Raw genomic sequence first — 20,864 nt, forward strand, 5'->3', positions numbered from 1 at the left:
ATTACATTTTTTTTTATGGTTCAGAGGGAATCCTGTAATGTCAAAGATATGCCAATTTCCCTTTTTAAAATAAAAGATTCTCAAAGCATTGGGCTGCAATCTGAATGTTATAAATTCACTCCTACAGTAATGCTTTCTTGATGTTATGCCAAAGCATTCTTTTATGGAGAAGATCATGATATAAAAGTGTGTATAAGAAACTTTATAATAGTCTGAAACCGACAGCCATGTATATATAAATGCTTAGTAACAGAAAATAATGTTGAAGATTAGTAGGAATACCTCTTCTGCGGTTCCTTAAAGAAGAGAGAAAAAAAAAAAATAAAGGCAGGGAACAGTGCTTTGCAGACTTGTTTTTCGCTATATTTTAACAGTAAATTGTCTTCTTTCATTTTGGTTTTTTTTTGTTTTTTTGGTTGGTTTTTTTTTTTTACTTGACTCATAGTTTCTTATAATTTGAAAATACATTTGCCTCTTTATTTGCTTACTTCCACAATTCCAGAGAGTTGAAAGATAACCTTGGCAGTGATGATCCAGAGGGAGATATACCAGTCTTGCTGCAGGCTATCCTGGCAAGGAATCCTAATGTTTTCAGGGAGAAAAGCATGCAAAACAGATACGGGGTACAAAGCGGTAAGGATTTTTTATTATTTATTGATTGCATTTTATGTCCTGTAAGTTTAGGGGACTGATACTAACCACAAATCTATATGGAGCACAACTGTGATATTTATACCTTACCTTGTATTGGATAGTGATAGAAAGCTATGTACCTTGACATCATCTAAGAGCAATTGTATTAGAATAAGCATGGAAATAAGCTCTACCAGGTGTTTTCGTAAAAAATGTTTAATTTCACTACAAAGTTTAATCTCTACCATGAGTGATTGGATTTTTTTTTAAAATAATTTTATTTTAATTTCTTTATGGCTAGGTTCATATATTTGTCTTAGTAAATAGTTGAAGTTGGAAAAATATGCCTTGATCTTGCACTATAATCATACAGATTTTCAGTATCAGTGCAGTGGTAGTTCTTAATAGTTCTGGGGTAAGGAATAAGGTTGAATGGACCATACTTACCGGCTCTTCTCTGCCATTCCTCATCTCAGCAATTTGTGATGCCCTACAGATTTTACTGTTTTGACAGCTAATTCTCTTCTGAGGTGTAGTGAGATATACTGCTGGACAGCAAAAATGAAGGAGAGAGACCAAGCAAAGATTTAATTGGTCAGATTCTAGTTGTAGATCTGGAGACTTGCACCTGAAGTGTGTTCTTTAAATACCAAACTATGAAACAAGTAGAATTTCTATAGTTTCTGCAGTGTGAAGATGAAGCTTTGCTAGCACTGTAGAGATATAGATAGAAATGTTACTGGAGTCTATGGGGCATAGGAAGTGGAGGGTGTTTTTGGAGAGGAAAAATAATAAAATGACATTATTAGGTTTGTTCAACTACGCTAGTGAGTAAAAAGCCATACAATGTTTGAAAAGATCTTGCTGAGGACAGAACAGGTTCCTTGAAAGAAGGCAGAAATTTCCTGGAGTTGAAATTGTGAAAGGCAGTGCTAAATACTTGTAAGTTCATTGATACATATATCCTGAAATTTAAGCCCTGAAAACAGTCTCCAGATCCTGTGTTTAGTGGCAGCTGTGGCAGAGTATGGTTTTTCCAGCTGTGGGAAGAGTTTTGACTGTCCTGCCAGTGCAGTGTGGATCCACAAAGAACATAGGCTTGAATTAGAGTTTTCCACCAATTTTGTAGAGTAAAATAATTTTTTGCCAGTGCAAAAGGGAGACATTTGAAAGGAAGATAAAGCAAGTTAATTTCTTTCTAATTTTTGTTAATTCTGTGCTTCACAGGGAGAAACACTTTTGCAGCTTGATTCAATAGGTTAAGAATAATCCTTAATGAAATAAAAGCACCTCTATCTTTACTAAGTGTGCTTTGGCCTATGCTTGGAGGAAGGTATTAGTATGGAGTAAAAAATAATTCAACATTATTTGAAACTTAAAAGAGTAGTTGATCTAATTTCAGTAAAGTTAACAAAGTGGTTTCAGAGAACAAGAAGAGATCAGACTTTAAACCCTCCTTGAATATTTAATTTTACATAATTCTGAATACTTGTACGAGTCCAAGCATTGCTGTGTAAGTATGAAATCTGAAAACTGGAAGGAAAGGGGGAAGAAGGGAAAAGCATAGCTGTAGACTAAGTATTTTGGGAGGAAGAAGGCTGGAATGAGTGTTTGGAAAAGCTAGGTGAAGTGTGACTTTATTATCAGTTGAAAAAGGCCCCACTCTTACGGGAAATAGGTGGATGTTTAAGCTAGATGCTGGCAAATTCTAGTAGCCTTATTAGGTGTTACTGTGTCCCATTCAGATGTGCAAGGCCAAAGGACACTACACTGATGTCTTGGGGCAGCAAAGGTTGGGTTTTCTTCTGATTTCAGAACAGATATTGTAATCTCTGTAGAGTCATGATTTGCAGAACAATTGGGAGTTTGATAGAGATCTTAGGTAATGCGTTTTGCCAACTAGAATAATGAAATTTAAGCTCTTCTGTAGTATTTCAAATTAATCTCTCCTGCTTTCCTTACTGTCTTCCTTCTGAATATTGTCCTTCTGACTTCTGCTGAGTCCAGCATGCGATGAAGTCCAATCTGGGTACTGTGACCCAGTATTTGTAGTACCTACAATTGAGAAGGAATGAAGGCAGCGGGACCCCCTGTCTATTTACTCAACCTGGGATGGGTCTGTGCACCATGATCCCTTGAGTGTCAGTTCCAGCATTAGCATGGACAAGTGAACTCAAATTCATTTCACCTAGCCTTCTGTCATAATTTAACCCCAGCTAGCAACTAAGCACCACACAGCCGCTCACTCACTCCCCCCTGCCCTGCAGTGGGATGGGGAAGAGAATTGGGAAAAAAAAAAAAAAAAAGAAAGAAAAAACCATGGGTTGAAATAAGAACACTTTAATAGAACAGAAAAGAAGAAACTAGTAATGATAACACTAATAAAGTGGCAATAATAATAATAAAAAGAGGGTTGGAATATACAAGATGCACAATGCAGTTGCTCACCACCCGCTGATCGACACACAGTTAGTCCCCGAGCAGCAATCCCTGCCACTCCCCACTCCCCCCAGTTTATATACTAGACGTGACATCACATGGTGTGGAATACCCCGTTGGCCACTTTGGGTCAGCTGCCCTGGCTGTGTCCCCTCGCAACTTCTTGTGCCCCTCCAGCCTTCTTGCTGGCTGGGAATGAGAAGCTGAAAAATCCTTGACTTAAGATTAAACATTACTTAGCAACAACTGAAAACGTCAATGTTATCAACATTCTTCTCATACCAAACTCAAAACATAGCACTATACTAGAGTTATTTTTCTATTCCAGCCGAAAGCAGGACACCTTCATTTCTGATGCAAGAACAGGAATATCACCTGGCTAGAGAATTATATTAAACAACGGAATAAAATTCTGGGTTCAGTACAGTTTGTCAGGAAATAAAGGCATCTTCAGAAAGCTAAATACTGTGTTTTGTTTTGAATTCTTGTGAATATAAGGTAAAGCACAAGCAGAGTTCTGTGCTAATGTTTTTTCTGAAGTTCATATTGATCTGTAGTTCAACACTAAGTTTAGAGCAAGAAGTGGTTTTAGTTATGATGAACAAATAGTGCAAGAAGGATGTATTATGTGGACACTTCTGAGTGGGCACTCTCCACCTTCCCCCCCTCCATTGCTGGCATATTTCGTTTCAGGTAATGTGGCAGCAATGTCTGAACTCTTATTCCCTGTCTTTTGATAACAGTCCCATGGTTGAAACAGTCTTTATACAGCTTAGATTTTTTTAGATTACATTTTTACTTAGATTTTTCAGAGTATTTTCTACTACCAGGTTGTCTGAATAGACTGAGTCACAGCACCGTGCAGCATCAGGCCTAACTTTTTGTACAAGGGCAAAATGTTAATTTTATATTAGACCTTTTTAATCAGATGACATAGAAAGTTCTGAGTTCCATCTTGCAGCTACATCTGTCTTGCATTCTATAGTGTATGAATGAGGTGGATTTCTTTATTTATTTAAAATTAAGATACTATTTAGTTTCAGTTTTCATAATAATTTTTTTCTCTTTTCCCTCTGAACACTTTGGCTTTGTCTTTCAGCAGGTATGTGTTGGAAGATAAGCTAACTAGTATATTGCAATAGGTCAGTATTCATAGCATTGCTTAGGGTTCAGAAGGGACTTAAAATTCACTTTAAGCTGTTTATCAGAACTTCTGAATTTTTGGGGATTAAAATCTTGTGCATCTTTTCATAAACATCAATTATTTGGATTTTTTTTTCATTTATACAAGAATTCAAGTGCATGTATACCTGTAAAAGGGAAAAACTTTGCAACGCTTTCAATAAGAGTTTATATTTAACTGAAAAATCACCTGTTGCTGAGGAGTCCTAGCTTAAGCATCCATGATGTTGTAGTACAGTTTAATCGTACAAGACTATTTCTGTGACCTTGAGCTGTGTTTTTATGTAGTGCATCCTTTGGCACTTAGTTGGAATGCTAAAATGGATTTATGTGTATCACTTTTTTCCAAGCAAAAAAATTATAGTCAAGACCAGGAGTATGTGTTAAGGAAATTCATTCTAGTAATGTTACTACTAGGATGATGTTTTCTCATATCTGAACATTACCAACATTCAAAATTAAGGTTGCATTTAAAAGAAATTCTTAAATATTTAAGGTACAGAAATGAACAGTGGATCCATAGAGCTGCTGCTTAGTGATACGACAACAATGTAGTGGTAATGGGCACAGACTAGTTTCAACTCCTTTTTAGACTAAATGTTTGGGGCTTATTTTTACTTCTTTCTTATTACATCATTATCAGGCATACTTATCATCTGTCTGGAAACTTTGGAGACACTGGGTTTTTTGTTGTTGGTGGCAGGTTGGTTGTTTTTGTTGTTTGTTTGTTTTTTTTTTTCTTTTAAGTTACCCAGATTGTGCCTCCCATGTCCTGCCCCACCCCCCCAACAGAGATAGAGAAGTGAGAGCTGTCTGTCACAGAATAAGTTTTAGGTTTTTTTTAAATGGCATTTAAATTTGATTAATTTGTATATTTTCTGTCATTCTTTTAAACCCCAAACTGGCACATCTGTGGTTCAAAACATGTTTTAAATTTAGGGAGGAGAAAATAAATGGATATATTTTTAAAGTATTTTAAAAGTGTAGTCTGTGTTTTAAGCATAAAATTAAACTTCGCCTATATAGTTCATGCTCATACGGGTGCATTCTGTCAGCATTCTGTACATGAATGTTAAGGGTTAGTAGTTTGACTAAAATACTGTACCTAGCTGCATTGAGAGTGGCAGTGGGCACACCAGGCACTGCCTCCAACACAAAACCCCTGGAGTTTCGTCCTCGCTTTCCTCTATGCCAGGCAACCAGTGTCCCTTTAAACAAATTTTGCCGGAATTGAGGAGTCCCCTTGTGTTACTTGGGACAATGAAATGTCCTCTGTATTGAGTATGGAGGTCTCTGATTTTTTTTTTCAGCACAACATGGGGCTTTCACTCCTGCTCTGGGCTAGTTGTCCTGTGCTAATGTACTTGGAATGCAGCACTTCACACCTACCGGGAGGTAGTAACGGCTGCATTCCTGCGGGATTATCACATCTCTTCTCTGCTGGGCAGAGAGGAAGAGAAAAGAGGGTAACAGGGAGGACTTCTGAAACTAGTTTTGCTTGTGTGAATATTGCAGTAATTGAAATCGGTGATAGCAGTTGAAGTATTGACAGCTCCCCAACGCTCTGGATTGGGGACTTCTGTCAGACTTCTGTCTAACCTTTTCTTTAAAATATGTGTACTACTGATTTGCTTTTACCCACGGCTGTGGATCAGTTGCTGTGGCTTCCCAAGCTGCAGTTTGCATGTGAATTCTGACACTGTTTTAGCTGCAAGACATTAAATTCTGTCATTACAATAACTTAAAATTTATTTAAGTTTTTGTGTTTCTGCATCACTTCAAGTTCTAGTGTCATGCTGTTGTTAGGGAGTTCTTTACACCTGTATCAAAGAGAAGAAAAAAAAAATTTCCTTTAAGTTCTCCTGAATAATGATGCAGGTTAAAATAGAATAGAATAGAACAGAATATTTCATTTGGAAGGGACCTACAACTATCATCTAGTCCCACTGCCTGACCAATTCAGGGCTGACCGAAAGTTCAAGCAAATTATTAAGGGCATCGTCCAAATACCTATTAAAATTAGTTAGTTTCAAGCACATTGGTACTTGTGGTTTGCCACCTAGTGCAACTCTGGAATTTCCAAAACTTGACTGTGGGGATCTACAGGCTGTGGGATGTTGGTTCTGCTTTGCAATTGAAATATTTCAGCATCTTCCTTGATAACATTCCTATAAGCATAGTGGAGGTTGAATAGAAAGCTTTTGTCCCTGGGTAGAAGGGAACCACTAAGGCATTATAGGAGCAGTGAGAATATCTTGCAGCACTCAGCCTGTGTTGATTGTTTGCTGTACTTGCTCTAAAAATGGAAGATAAGTTTCCTGTGTTCTTCTGACTTGTGAAGTTTCCAAATCTTTTACTTATTGGCAGAGTGAGTACTGTATGCACCAGCCTGGGGTGTGGAATATATGTCCTCTTACAAAATGGTTCTATTTACTAGTAGGTTTTGGCTTGGGAAGCTTTAAGGAACAGAGGAAGGAACTACTGTTAGTATTTATAACTGAATTAATACTGCTTTAGGGAACGCTTTTTTATGTCATGATGTAAAATGGACATCTTACATGGAATCGATCATTTCTAATGTTTTCTAACAGTTGTGGGTAGATGATGTTAATGTCTGTAATGTTTATAATCTCTTTGCATATAATAATTTCTGAAATGAGAGACTTCATTGATTAAAAAGGAAATGTGTGTAAAGTTAATGCTACTATCTTCTTTTAAATAGGGATGATGATGTCACAGTTTAATATTTCTCAGAATTCCATGCGTGGTAGTCCTGCATCTTCCAATTATCAACAAACCACTATCTCACATAGTCCTTCCAGGTAATGCTTTCTTTTAAATGGGGTGGGAGGGCTAGGGAACTGCAAATTCTTCCTACAGTGACAGTCAATTCTTGTTGCAAGTATGTGAGTGGAAGGTGATTGGTGTCAAGACAAATTTTGCATTTGTCTGACAGCAGCGTGAGTTTCTTCAGCTGGCAAAGAAACATCTTTCTGTCAGTGAATTAATCCTTGTATTCTAAGGATTAGTCATGATTCTCCACTCTCCCTCCCATAATTTTGGCAAACTTTCTTTCCTGCTTAAGGAGTCCCTCTGCCTTCTGCCACCCCTCCAGCTGTTTTCTGCCTGTGGCAGAGGCTGAGACTGGTGGCAGGAGGATAGGAGAGAAGAGGCTAATGTGTTCCAGCATGTATAACAGTACCACTGTGACAGGAGGGTGGGAAAGAAGGCTTGTAAAAGCATGGAATACTGCTGTAACAGTTATACAAAAGGCCACTCAGAGGAGGATAGGCCCAGTAGTTTGGCCAGTCTTCCAGCAACATCCTCGTCAACTTTCTGGTTATTTTTTAAACACCTGAGTGTTGGCAAGTAACATGTACCTGTAATCCAGGCCTTTATTAATATAATACTCTGGACTAGACGAAAGAGTTCTGCATGTAGTTTCAGCCCAGTTACTGGGCTTTAACAGATTTCATATTCAGATATTAGATATCATTATCAAAATAAACTTAGTTCAAGTTTCACTTCAAGTTACTGTAATTATTTTGGCAAATGAAATGCTCTGTATCTACACAAAAACCAGTATACTTTTTAACTTTTATATCTAAAAGGGATATTGAAGAAGGTTTTTTGAATTGTGAGTTATCACAATGAATATTACAAAGTCTTCTCAAAATCCTAGCAAAATGTTAAATGTTAAATTTTTGTTAAATACTTTGCTATTTCTTTCTATGGAACCTTACCTTCATAGAGTTGCTATCTAGACCTGAGGGTTGTGAAAGCGTGTAATGTACTTTATGAAGTATTTATTTGGTATTTTTATTTTGAAAAGCTCATATAAGAATGTAAGTTACAATGTGCATGTATTATTTTCATAAGCCTGTATTATTTTTATGGCTTCCTGTCTGTAGGATCAGTCTAAGATAAACCCAGTGAAAGAATAAGTTGTATTCAGTGGATTTTGGGTCAGGTCCTACCTAACTGCCTGTCACATTCCTCTATCTTGCCAATATAGTTCTGTTAGATGAAGTTCTTTGAAATCTTGCTGGAAAAATCATATTTAGAGTGGGTGGCTCCTTGTTAATCCTAGTGACCTAGTTGTTAATTAGAACTTAGGTGTCACTTTCATTCAGACTTCTAGGACTAACTTGTGGGAATGGCAGATCTTATTTTAGTACATGTTTGTGTTATTGTTTCCTTTCCCTAGGTGGAGGTCTTATGAATGCTTTTTTTTCTGTTCTTTACTTTTACTAATGCAGTACCTAATCTGTGACTCTTAAGTAATAATTGAAGTGGGGAAGGTATCGATAGCTTAAAATACTGCTTTTGAGGGAGATTCTTGATTGTGTTGGAATTTTGTATCTTAAAGAAGTTTTAATGTTCTGAATATATAATATTCCAAAAGAAATAATAGGTTTTTTCTAAATTTTCTTTTCCAACTTCTAAAAACTTTGTTTTATTTTTAGCCGGTTTGTGCCGCCACAGACAAGCTCTGGTAACAGATTTTTGGCACAACAGAATAGTCCAGTGCCTAGTCCATATGCTCCTCAAAGCCCTGCAGGATACATGCCATATTCACATCCTCCAAGTTATACACCACATCCTCAGATGCAGCAAGGTAAGTCTGTGATGTTTGTTTTATTCTCCTGTCTCATGTCAGCTTTACCTTCGTGTGCATGTTTCATGGCTTTCTAATTTCTTTGAAGGAGTCACATGCTTAATGCAAATCTTTGAGTTGGCAGGTGTGTTTAAGCTTTGCTTTCCTGACTTTACAGAGTGGTAGTATCTATTTTATTAAAAAAAAAATAAAATAAAAGGGAACAAGAAAAGGTAAAACACATGTTCATGTTGCATTGCTCCCCTACGTACACCCAGTTTGCATAGTTGTCGTTATACATGACAGTAAAAGAAAGAAGAACAAACCAAAACCTTTTATTTGTTAGCTACAGCCATCATTTATCTATACTAGTGAAAACCTTGTTTTTGCCAATGTAATGTAAGTTTTGCTGCTAGCTTATTTAGCCTCACCAAGCCTTTGTAGTATCAACTAGATTAATTGTAAGTTGGCTAGAATTATGCTCAAGGTATGCAGTAACTGGCAAAGATGACCTTCAGAATGAATGGATTTCTTTGTTCTTCCCTTTTCTAAAAACAATCTTGAACAACATGAACACTAAGTATCTAGGCATTTTTTTGTTGGTAAGTAGAATTCTCATTGGATTCTTTTAAATCATTTGTTCTTAAAGTTTAGCATTGTGCTTAGAATATGTAGCCCTTCTGTATGTGATGTTGTATGTGTCATGAATACCTTGGAAGTTACTAAAGGTGATGAATACAAATTACATAGAGGAAAACAAAGTTTTCTATAACCAGTAAGAATATGATACTAACTGTAATTAGGATAGGTGTGGAGAGAAACTTGGCTAATCTGTACATGGAATTTAGGTTTTAAATCCTCTTGAAAATTAAAATCTTAAGATAACTGATTTTATTCAAGGTATTTGTGGCTAAAGGATTCAATAAAAAAGTTGGATTCTTGTTCAGATTCCAGACCTCTTGCAACCAACCCATTAATATCCACTGTTATAGTGCTTTCTCTGAAACTTTTTAAGAGTTAATGAATGTGTGAATATATCAGTATAGTTACTTATATTTTTTTGTATTTCAGCTTCGGTATCCAGTCCCATTGTCACAGCTGGGATGAGGAATCTCCATGAAAATAAAGTTTCAAGCCAGTTGTCTGGCAGTTCAGCTAATCATCATGCTGATAATTCTAGACATGGCTCAAATGAAGACTACCTGCAGATGGTGCACAGACTAAGTAGTGATGTATGTAACCTAAGTCTCTTTATTACAATAAAGCCGATACTTACTATGATAAAGCAAATGTGTGTTTAGCTGCCTTAGGAGTCAGAAATTTTACTATGTTGTTGATGTATAAAACCACTGAAAATATATTTCAGTTTCAGATGGGTAAACTCAACCATGCAACTTTAATATCTGAGGCTTAATTTTTTCTAGATCTCTTTTTGCTTTGGAACAGTTTGTAACATTCGTTCTGGTGAAATTAGGAAAAGTAAAAGATCTTCGCATAATCTTGTATGTGAGTTTATTTTAAAGAAATGGTAGACTGTCTGTGCAATTCCTGTAGCAATATGTTGAAGCAAACAATATTAGATTCTAAATAGATGTATAGTTAACTTGTCTCTCTGAAGATTCCTGCAACTGTCAATTAGACCCGACGTATTTGAATAACCTATTGGGTAATACAGTAGTGTTGTCAAAGGCAAGAATTTCTATGGACATTTTTTCTTACTGGTCTACTGTGTGCTTTTATGGCCTGTTTCTTTGAAGAAGTTTTCCCTTAATGACTTTATTTCATGTGGGAGACATTCGTTTTGAAATCTTGAACTAAAGGAAAAAACTAGAACTTTTTCCCACAACTTTTGAACTACTGATTAATTTTCTTCCTAATGAGCATCTCATACTGTGGATGAAGCATGTTGGGATTCTTCTTCACAAGTTTGACATGCAGTCTCTTAACAGTTCTTATGGGGAGAGCACTTAAGTTTCAATTTTATTTTTTCATCAAAACCTGGTGTCAAGCAGGTTTGGTTTGGGGTTTTTTTTGTGACTGTCTGTGTGTTTACTTATCTTACAAAAACCGTGGGCAACTCTTGTCTTCCTGAAGTAGTTTGTGGAAACAAAAAAGTGTTGTATTCAGCAAAGATACTGTTAATACCCCGCTCCCTAAATCCCTTGCCAGGATTAATACAGTAGAACTCCAAGAGAGTTATTAGTTTAACTAGTTGTCTTTTTTTTTAATACAAGAATTATGCTGATTAGAAGAAGTAGTATCTTAAACAAGAGAGTGTTGTAATGAAGGCATCTGTTATAATACACAATCATAAGATGTTTTTGTCAGTCTCTGCTTCAGCAACGTGAGTTCTTCAAAATAGGAAGCAGTTCTTGGCATTAAATATATATATATCCCCCAACTATGTTAAAGGTACACTATCAAGAGAATCTTGGTTTTGTTAAGACAGGATTTTTTTAAAACTTCAATATTAGGATAATTTATTTGATAATTTTTAAAGAGGAAGTACTTAAAAATATTCGTCCCTAACTTTGTGATCCAAGCAATGCAACCACATCCTAGTTCATGAAAACTTAGAAATTAAACTCTTGCAAAATGGTCAGACCATGAAAACATAAAGCACACCCTCATTGGTTGGTTTAATTGGAGAAATACTAAACGTAAAAATAGTAAATATTATAAACTCGCACTTTCATCCCTTTGTGCATTTTCTTAATGGAGTATATGTGTTACGTTTATTTTATTTGTAATTATATATTTAAAAGCTGATTTTAATAGCTGTCATGCAGAAAACAGTTTGAAGAATCTGGATTAATTAACGTTTTGCATCTATGTATGAATAATAAGCTTAATCATAATGTTGCAGCCTTTTCAGAAGCAGTGTGACCTTTGGCGAAGATAGCTATGAATGAGGATTATTAAATCATAAAACTTAAACTTTAATTCTTTTTTATTTTTTCTTAGTTTTAGGATTTTATTGCTTTTAAAAATGTGAATAGTTACAGGATATTGTGTATTTGCAATATATGAGTCTACAAAATCAACAAGTACACCCTTGAAGACTCGCTACACATACACTCAATTTGAGGATGATTTTTTGGTAAACTTCAGAGCATTCCTAGAATATAAGCTTGTGCTTACATACCACCATTTGATGAAGCTCTCAACTAGGAAGCTGTAAATGAGCACTTCAGAAAATTTGTCAGCTACGGTAGGAATGGCATGTGTACCTGAAAGGCCATCTACGTAGTTAGTCTGTTTAGTTAATTTAATAAAAGTAGCCTTTGCCTATGTCCTTGGCAATCATGGGTAGAGGACCTCTACTGTCCTAATGAAACTTACATGCTAAAAAGTTGCTAAGCTTTTTTTTCCAATATTTTGGGGTGGGAGGTTTTTTGAGATTTATTACAAGTCAAAGATAAGTCAGGTTTGAAAAGAATCAGGTCCATAATTTCAGTGGAGTAGATAAATGAGTAACTCATCAGGAAATTAATTTACTTTTACTTGCAATGACAACATATAAATTTAAGATACAGTTCTTTTTATTGTGTTGAATCTGAATGTTAGATTTCTTTGCACGAGGCTTTCCTCACAGGAGGCAGCAACTCTTTTTGCAAGCAGTGTTGCAAAAATAAGTGTAATTAGTAGCAGAGCATGAGTTTTAGATTCATTGTGCTGTGGGAGGGGAAAAAAAAAATCTAATAGTTTTCTAAGTGCCCATGGATGGTGAAACTGATAAAATCTGGTTTCTTACAGATTTATATTCTTTGACTTGTAAGCACCTGCAGTCCATAAATTTTAAACACTTTTCCCTAAGCAGTGTCAAGTACACCTTCACAAGGCGTAACATGTACACTGTTTAGTCTACACCTATGCATGTGCAAATTGGCAGTTTGGCCACTGTCAGAGGGAGTGCATACTTTGCCCATCTATGCAGGCTTCTGTCTCCTTGCAATGCCAATTTATCTTTCTAACTTACAAATGACTGCTGATTTTTTTTCATACAGACATGTAAAAACATAATTACAGCTGAGCCTTCTGACATTCTATTAATGGGGTTGAAATTGGTCAAAACAGTAAAAGGTAATTATCAGAGAGATAACTCAGGCTTGAAAAATAAAAAAGTCATATGAAAGAATTGTGTGTGTTCAGATACCTCAACAGGAGCCACGTTAGAATATTAGCTACTGAAATAACCAATTTAATTAGGAAACAGATTAAGTAACCTTAGAACTTACTTGGAGACTTCCTTTGTATGACTTTAAAAGAATGGACTTTTTGCAATTTGTTTATAATTGTAGGAATTGTCTCTTCATAGATACAGGGGTTGTTAGTTTGTTCTTTCCCAGAACATTCCCATAGATGTTGTATAAAAAACAGTGCTAAAAATGGGAAATACTGTTCCATGGAAGTTTATACCGTTAGGCCATTGAGTGAATGAGCATACTCATCACCAGCAGAGGGCTCCATGAAAGCGATAAAAAACCAATGTAGAACATTAAATGGGAATTTGACTAGTGGGTTTCATTTTTAATTTTAAGGTAGTGTGGGGGTAAGAAAGACACATTTACATTCTTAAAGATAGAGCATGAACATCACTACATTGTAATTAGTATTATATTATGAACAAGTTTGTCAGAAATTATGAATTCCATTGAAGCAGGTTGTTCTGTGCAAAACTGAGAAGACAGTACAACATGTTTGCTATGTTGGGGAAGTGCTTCATATTGCTATTGAGTTGTTTCCAATCTAACTTTCAAGACAGGCAAATAACAAGGTAAAGTCACTCCAGTTGTGTTTACATGAGACTATCTCAGCAGCTGCAATGGGAGTGCTAGAGATTTTGGTCAGTCCTGATGTGTATATGCTGGAGGATATAAATACAAAGTGTAAATTTGTTTAACTGTAGAAGTACGATAGCATTCTAGATAAACTTTAAGGGTAGGTTAAGTGAAAAAAAGGTGAGTTTGTTTTAAAAATCTACATTTTATGCTCAATTTCTTTCAGTTGGTATTGTATAGAGGTCATGTATCTGCTTGTCAGCTCTTTACTATGAGTGCTTGTAACAACAAATTTCTAAATGGAATCTTGGTGTAAACCGAAAATGCTTATTTAGGTAGAAGATATGTACATAGATTTATTTTTGGGTGCATGTTCTGGTCATAGATTCATCTTAGGGCTGATTGTGCTTTGGATTATTGCCTGTATAGTAGTCTGATAGCAGTCTAAATTACAAAGACTTTTATGTAAATAAATATTTTTCTAATATTTCTTGTATTTTTTTGACCAACCCATTTTATCAGTATATGTACTAATTTCAGTCTTTATTTTATCAAGTGTTCATGTTCATGTTACTTTTTTTATCATTGTCACTTCAGGATGGAGATCCTTCAATAAGGAATGCTGCATCTTTTTCCTTGAGGTCACCGCAGTCGGTCTGCTCTCCAGCTGGAAGTGATGGAACCCTTAAAGGTAGTCTAGCAGTTATATATATCAATGTATTTTTTCCCAGTTTTAAAGAACAGAGAGTTTAAAGAGGTATTTAGTTTTTCCTCCTTTAGTTTTTCTGTATTCAAACAGTACTGTAGTAGAGAGTATGTCATTGTGTTTTGGATACAAAATTATTTTGAGCCCTGATCCAGAAGAAATTTCTGGAGCTCTGAAAATTGACTAATTATCCTTCAAAACAAAGCTCAAATTCATGGAGGACAGAAGGATTTAAAATCCTTTCCAATATGAGGATTAAATTCTTTATAAGAATGGTTTCAGTTGCTCTACATAAGAAATGGTTTAAAGGCAGCATTACGAGTATTGAACTCTTAACCAGCTCAAAAGTGTTTTAATGTGCAATGTTTGTCTTAACTGCAATCATGAAATTTTAAGAACATGCAATTAAAAGTAGTTCAATGAACTCAATACATATACCATAAATGAAGGCTGAAACCTTAGCTGTGGAGAAGGAGTAGGGTGGACAGTCAGTCAGTTGAGAGGGAACAGAAAAAAATCTGCTCAAAATGATTCTTTATGCTAAAATATGGAATGCATACTGCTGTTTTTAATATTATCCCTGAGAAGCAATGACTGAGATACATGAGACTTAGCAAGGTAGGGTTCGGGCATATTCCTGCTAGTTTACTTTTTCAGTGCTTGTATATTTACATGGCAATAGTAGAAAGATGTGGAACAGTGCTTTCTTCTCTTTAGCCCCGAAAAAAATGAAGTCTTTCTGGATGGTCAGATTAGGTGGAGAGGGAGAACAGGAGATGGGGGAGATTCCAGTGAAGGTGAAGGTACCTGGCCCTGTGTAGCCTGGATAAGAGACGTTTTCGGCAGGGGTGTACCTTAGAGCAACCCTTCCTGTGCCAATGAGGAGATTATCAGGAAGACTTGAGTCAGGCTTTTCAGTGTTGTGGAGGAAGGATGAGATACAGTGGACCTAAATTGAAATGGGAGGTTCTAAGTAGGTGTAAGGAAAACCTTTTTCACTATCAGGAGAGTTGAGCATTGGAAAAGGTTGCCCAGAGAATCTGTGCATTTTCTATGCTTGGAGCTTTTCAAGATCAGGCTGGGTAAAGCCCTGCATAATATGGCCTTGCTTACCCTGCTTTGAGCATGAGGATGGACTAAAGATCTCCTGAGGTCCCTTCTTAACTGAATTACCCTGTGATCCTGTGACTGCTAAATGGTTTCTCTGGTTCATCTTCTGTAGGCATATACTGTGTTAAACAGTGATAGGAGAAATGTGGCTTGAGTGGCAAGTGAGAAGCACATGTATAGCATGCCAGCAGCATCAGTATTTCAGAAGGTCTTGTGCTAAAGGACTTGTTTTAAGACTTGTGTAAATGGCGAAGACTAAATGTGGTTGGTTTTCTCTCTTTGTTGAGCTTATCATTGTAACAACATTGTGAATCTAAGCTACTTGCACTCAGATATATTATTATCACTTAGCCAAAAGGATATTTGAATTATTTTTTGGTTAAAGTTGCTGCTGTTTCAATTGGCTGTCTCAGAACCCCATTTTGAAGGAATATTTTATCAGATTATTTCTGAAAACAATCTGATTGTACAGTTCAGATTGTAATCTTTCAGCATTAGAGGGGCTGAAAAAGTGCAAGAGGAGCTTTTTGATTTATTTACCTGTATATTAGCTTTACTTTTCCCATTGACAAAGCACACAGCTGACATATTGTTACTAATGGTGTTACCATTTTGCCTTCTTAAAGAGATTAATGAACCCTGATTGAGCAAATCAGTTCTTGATGCTACAAGAGTCTTGCCAGATAGTTACTTCTCTAATCTGATACTTTAGAAATCTGTGGAAGAGGTGTGGATAATTACAGTGTTATTTAGAACATGAGATCCCTGACAGTGATTTTGGCCTATGATTTGGAGTGAAAGTTGTGCTGATAAATTTTCCAGTGATGAACAAACAGCAAGTATCTATGCTGAGCTTTTTGTTGCTACTCTCATTAGCCCTTAAAAGTTTGGTTGACAGGTGGCAAACTTTGGTAAAGAAAATTAGCAAATGACTTAATTGTTTGTTTGGGAGGACAAAAAGAATGTCACTGGACATCATCAGTCCAGAGAGAGATCTCAGGAAGGATGTTATAATATCTAAGTTTTCTTATATAACATAGAAACTTGAGGCAATTACCAAAGCTGTGGGTACAGAATGCCATTTCTGTACTTCTGAAATGGAAGTAGCCAGGACTTCTGGAGACTTGGAGAATGTGATTGCACAGTCTTGAATTACGTTAAGACTGAATGCAACTGTCTGACTGACAGATTCTGAATGAAGAAGAAGTTTTGTTTGCAACTTGGGCAAATATTTGAGAGATGGCAGAAGTTATATTTGTTATATTGGTTGGTTATTCACTTACTCAGTGGAGTAAAACTTCCCTGTTACAGAAATCTTTGCTACACTTCTGTTCCAATAAAGGTACCAGAGCAGCTGAAGTTTTATCCAGAAGTTCTAGGCTGGTCTTTATCCTTTCTTTTTTATGTAAATTTTATATTTTTAGCTATGCAAACAGAATAATGGCTCTGCTTTCATGCTATCATCTGTTACCACATCTGCTTTATTAAAAAATTCATTTCTATGAATTCATCGATGAAGAATTAACATGGGCTATTTTCCTTTTGTTGATCTCGTAAAATATTATGTGGGTTCTATTACCCAAGATTGATTGCTCATCAAAATCCTTTATCCATTCATTCTACTTTCCCACTGCTCTGGAACCTCAGATTTTGTTTGTTGTTTTTTTTTAAGACAACTTCTAAAGATCTGTATAAAGGAAAGCCTTCCACAATGTTTTTGGTCCATTGCTTTCCAAAGAGAAGAGTTCATATAATGTACAGTCCTGTTTCCATACAGTTTCCTAAACTTCTGGGAAAACATCTGTAAGGTCTAGCAACAACCCTTATGAAATTATGTAATTTTGCACTCTTTCCCAGAAATAAGTTGTATTCCCTCGAGAAATTTTTAACGGGTATTTGATTATTTTCTGAATAAGTTTTGGAAGGATTACTTTTATTTTCTTAGGGATTTATAGAACTTCTCCAGAGATATTCCTCTACGCTTTGTCTCTGAATGTATAGTGGGTGGCAAGAAGAATTAAGAATCTTCTCAAATTTGTAGTACAGACTTCAGTGCTCTCAAAGGTACTTGTTAAGAAAAATTATCATCTCACCCTCTTTCCTTCAAAACAAAGCTGGAAGAAATTTATTCAAAGGTTTTTTCTGTCAGGGCCAAAATAAACATTCAATCTTGTTTCTTTCTTCAAGTCTTAATTTTTTAATGCAAGGATGCTTCTGAATACAGCAGTTCTAAGCTAGAACAGCCAAAGCTGAGTTTTTCATAAGGCATTTGAAGCTCTGGAGAAAGTGGTGGGACTCTTCCCTGAAAACTACTGAATGTATGCAGAAAGTGAATACAATCTGTCCTTAAAAACCTCCCAAATGTATGTTCTTCTTTGTCTGTCTCATATGCTGTCCCTTTAAGTTTGAATTTTAAATTAAGATATGCTCTTTGAAAACAAACATCAAGATTGTTTTTTAGTCAAAATAAGTAATAATTTCATTATATCCAGTACAAAACTCGGGAAGATTTCCAGAGTAAGATTCTGTGATTTTAGAAAATAAAGCTGGAAAGGACATGAGGGCTTCCTATCTTCTTACCCTCATGTTGGATGAGCTGTACCAGTATCAGTCCCAATAACTTCCATCTTTACGTTTAACTTTTTGTTAAAATGTCAGTAATGGAGGTTCCTTATTCTTGCCATGCAACCTGTTCAAATTCTTAGTTATAGAAAGCTTTTCTCCTAATGCTTAGTCTGAATCATTTTTGTTGCAGTTAGGCATGACACTTCTTGACTTCTTTCCATTGGGCAAGGAAAAACAATTCATGTCCTTTTTTATAGTTGTCACTTACACATCAAACAACGTTATCGTGTCTTGAACTGATCTAATCTTCTATAGACTGAACAGCACGGTTCCTTTCTATCATCTTTACATAAGTCATCATTTCTGAGCTTCTAATTGTCTTCGATGTTTTTATCTGAATTCTAATTGGTCTGCATTTGTCTTGAAGTTGTGCTGTCCTAAGTCATAGATACAACTCTATTTGGAGACTTAGAAGGATGAGTAGTCAGAAAAGTGCCGTAGACAACTTTGATACTACTGTTGTATATGAGAGTATAGCTGCTCTTTGCTGATAACTTGGATTCATATTGCAAGTTGTTTTAAACATACTGCTGTCTTTTTATAAAGCTTATCTATCTTCTTTTCACGTTGTTACAATTGCTCTTTCTCAGATGAATAAAAAGTTTGTGCTTCACACTGACTTTGTTTAAAAAGGTTATTCAAATTAGTCAAAAAACTGTATTTTTTTTATTCTGCTTTTAAAAGCAGTTGTGAGCTTCTCTCTCAAAGACCTAACACCAAAAGCTGTTATGATCTTTAGTTTAGTAAAATAATCTAATTCTGTTACATCAGAAGTTACCAATTACAACTATTTTAAACTACTATTCTTAAGACAGTGCTCTGGAAAGCTGCACATGTTTGCCTATACTCCCATCATCCATTTTTACCAAGAACAACTGATAGGCTATGAAGACAGTTTTGCAATAAGATATACTGCCATCTTACAGTATTTTTGTCTAGATCATACTTCCTCAGCTTGTTAGTGAAATTGTTATGAGAAACTATACAGAAAGCCATGCTAAGGTCCAGATATGGCACTCTTTAATCCACAAGATGTACTGCTTTACAGGATAAAATTTTTTTTATTTGATGGTACTTAATAAATTCACCGAGGAATACAACCTCTTTATTATCATCTCAATCCTTACAGAGAACTTGTTCTTCTAGTACTTAGTTAAATCATACAGACTATGTATAATACTCTGGGCAGTGCTTTACCATTCTTTTGAAGGGACTGGTTTTTCCTTTTTGAGTGTGCTGGAGGCACAAATTCTCAAGATGAATATTACTAATTCTGAGATTGGTTTAGCCAGAGTTCCAGGGGAATTTGCCTGATCCCATTTTCATGAAAACATTCCATTTATGTGAAAGTGGTAAATGGGATCATATTAAATTAGAAAAATGAGACTCTTCCATTCACACATTGTAACTGCAGTCTCTTAAAATCTTTCGACGGTGATGTGTTCCTCAGGTTCTGTCATCACCAATTTCTTAACTTTTCCAACAGACAAACATCAGTATGAATGCAATATGGATGCTCTGGTTCCTTCCTCTTTCTCCAGCTTCTGCCTTTAGGAACTTATTTACAGTATAATTACTCAGATGTAAAGTCTAATAATCCACATATAGCACATATGCATTCCTTAAAGCCTCTCTTTCCAAAGACTTTTCCAGTAAAAATTATGGAATGCTGTTTCCAGGTTTGTACAACAATTTGGAACCCACTTAAATAATGTTCCTGGCATCTTGAGGATCACTTTGCTTTGCAATTAAAAAGGCATAGCACTTGAATGTTCCTGAAGTTTCTCTCCAATGTGCTATGAACCAAGTATTAAGATATTAGTCTTCATTTGTTCACTAGCAGTTTTTCCCAGCTTTCATGCATAGGGAACTATACTTCAGGCAAAAGAGGATATAGGACGGGTGAAAGACTTTTCTGTCAACATCTGGGAACCTTCACCTGCAAGGATGTTAAAGGAATATAAAGATACTGTTTTGAGTGACCCTTTGGAAGTTGTTGTTGTTGTGCTAGTGGAAGGCTAAAAATTCTTGAAAATGCTGGAAAATACATGAATCCTAAGTTCCTGGTAACCTTAATAGTTGTTTTTTAACCGCATGGATCACAACAAAGAATGTGATCAGTGGTGTGACTTCGGTGCATCAGCTCTGAAAGGCAAGTGGCCTTTTCTCTGAAGAGGCTTAGAGGTGATTAGATAAAGTATCACGAATGCTTAAATAAGATGTGAGTACTGTGGTGTGATTAGAAAGTGCGCAGACAAAAACCATAAAATGGAGATGTCAGTCATGTGTGCTGTCTCCTGGACAGAAGCTTGTTTGTTTGCTACCGAAGTTACGGATGCACAACCAGCAAGTGAAGACATTCCAGGGGTAAACAAACAAGAAATCGTTTTGGAATTTTACATTTTTAGGAAGGCTAAGTGACTGTCAATGCGATGCATTTTGTAGTTGCTTGCATTATAAAGGATTTGATAAGAAATCAGTCAAGAGTCACAGAAAAAAGGTATTTACAAGTTGCTACAGCAGTTGATAAAACTTCCTCCCTACTCAGTGCCTTCTACCACTAGGAATCAGTAGAAAGACTGATTAATATAGAGACCCAGTCCCAAGATTATCTTGAGTGGCCAGGATGACTGTTACTGCAAGACTGTAGAAGTATTGTTGATGGGTGTATTTGTTCTCTGTAGAGGCCTTATTTCCTATTGGTGTTACCTGGTTTGCCATCAATATTTGTTGCTCAGTAATAATACAGTGACGTTCCCAAATCAGTGGAGAATCTCTTTTTATCTCACAA

The 20,864-nt window shown here is 35.9% G+C and overlaps 1 protein-coding gene across 4 annotated transcripts in view; it reads left to right on the forward strand.

Annotated features, from left to right (window-relative positions):
* The window catches only part of NIPBL (NIPBL cohesin loading factor), a 171,993-nt gene that overhangs the window by 70,487 nt on the left and 80,642 nt on the right, over window positions 1–20,864 (forward strand). For all 4 annotated transcript variants that reach the window (XM_069776865.1, XM_069776870.1, XM_069776868.1 and 1 more), the window contains exons 4-8: window positions 503–633; window positions 6,977–7,076; window positions 8,721–8,872; window positions 9,923–10,083; window positions 14,230–14,323. In XM_069776865.1, the coding sequence (XP_069632966.1) occupies window positions 503–633; window positions 6,977–7,076; window positions 8,721–8,872; window positions 9,923–10,083; window positions 14,230–14,323 (638 nt within the window). The remainder of the gene's footprint in view (window positions 1–502; window positions 634–6,976; window positions 7,077–8,720; window positions 8,873–9,922; window positions 10,084–14,229; window positions 14,324–20,864) is intronic.

This window comes from Haliaeetus albicilla, chromosome Z (genome assembly GCF_947461875.1).
Source record: "Haliaeetus albicilla chromosome Z, bHalAlb1.1, whole genome shotgun sequence".
In the NCBI taxonomy this organism is placed as follows: domain Eukaryota; kingdom Metazoa; phylum Chordata; class Aves; order Accipitriformes; family Accipitridae; genus Haliaeetus; species Haliaeetus albicilla.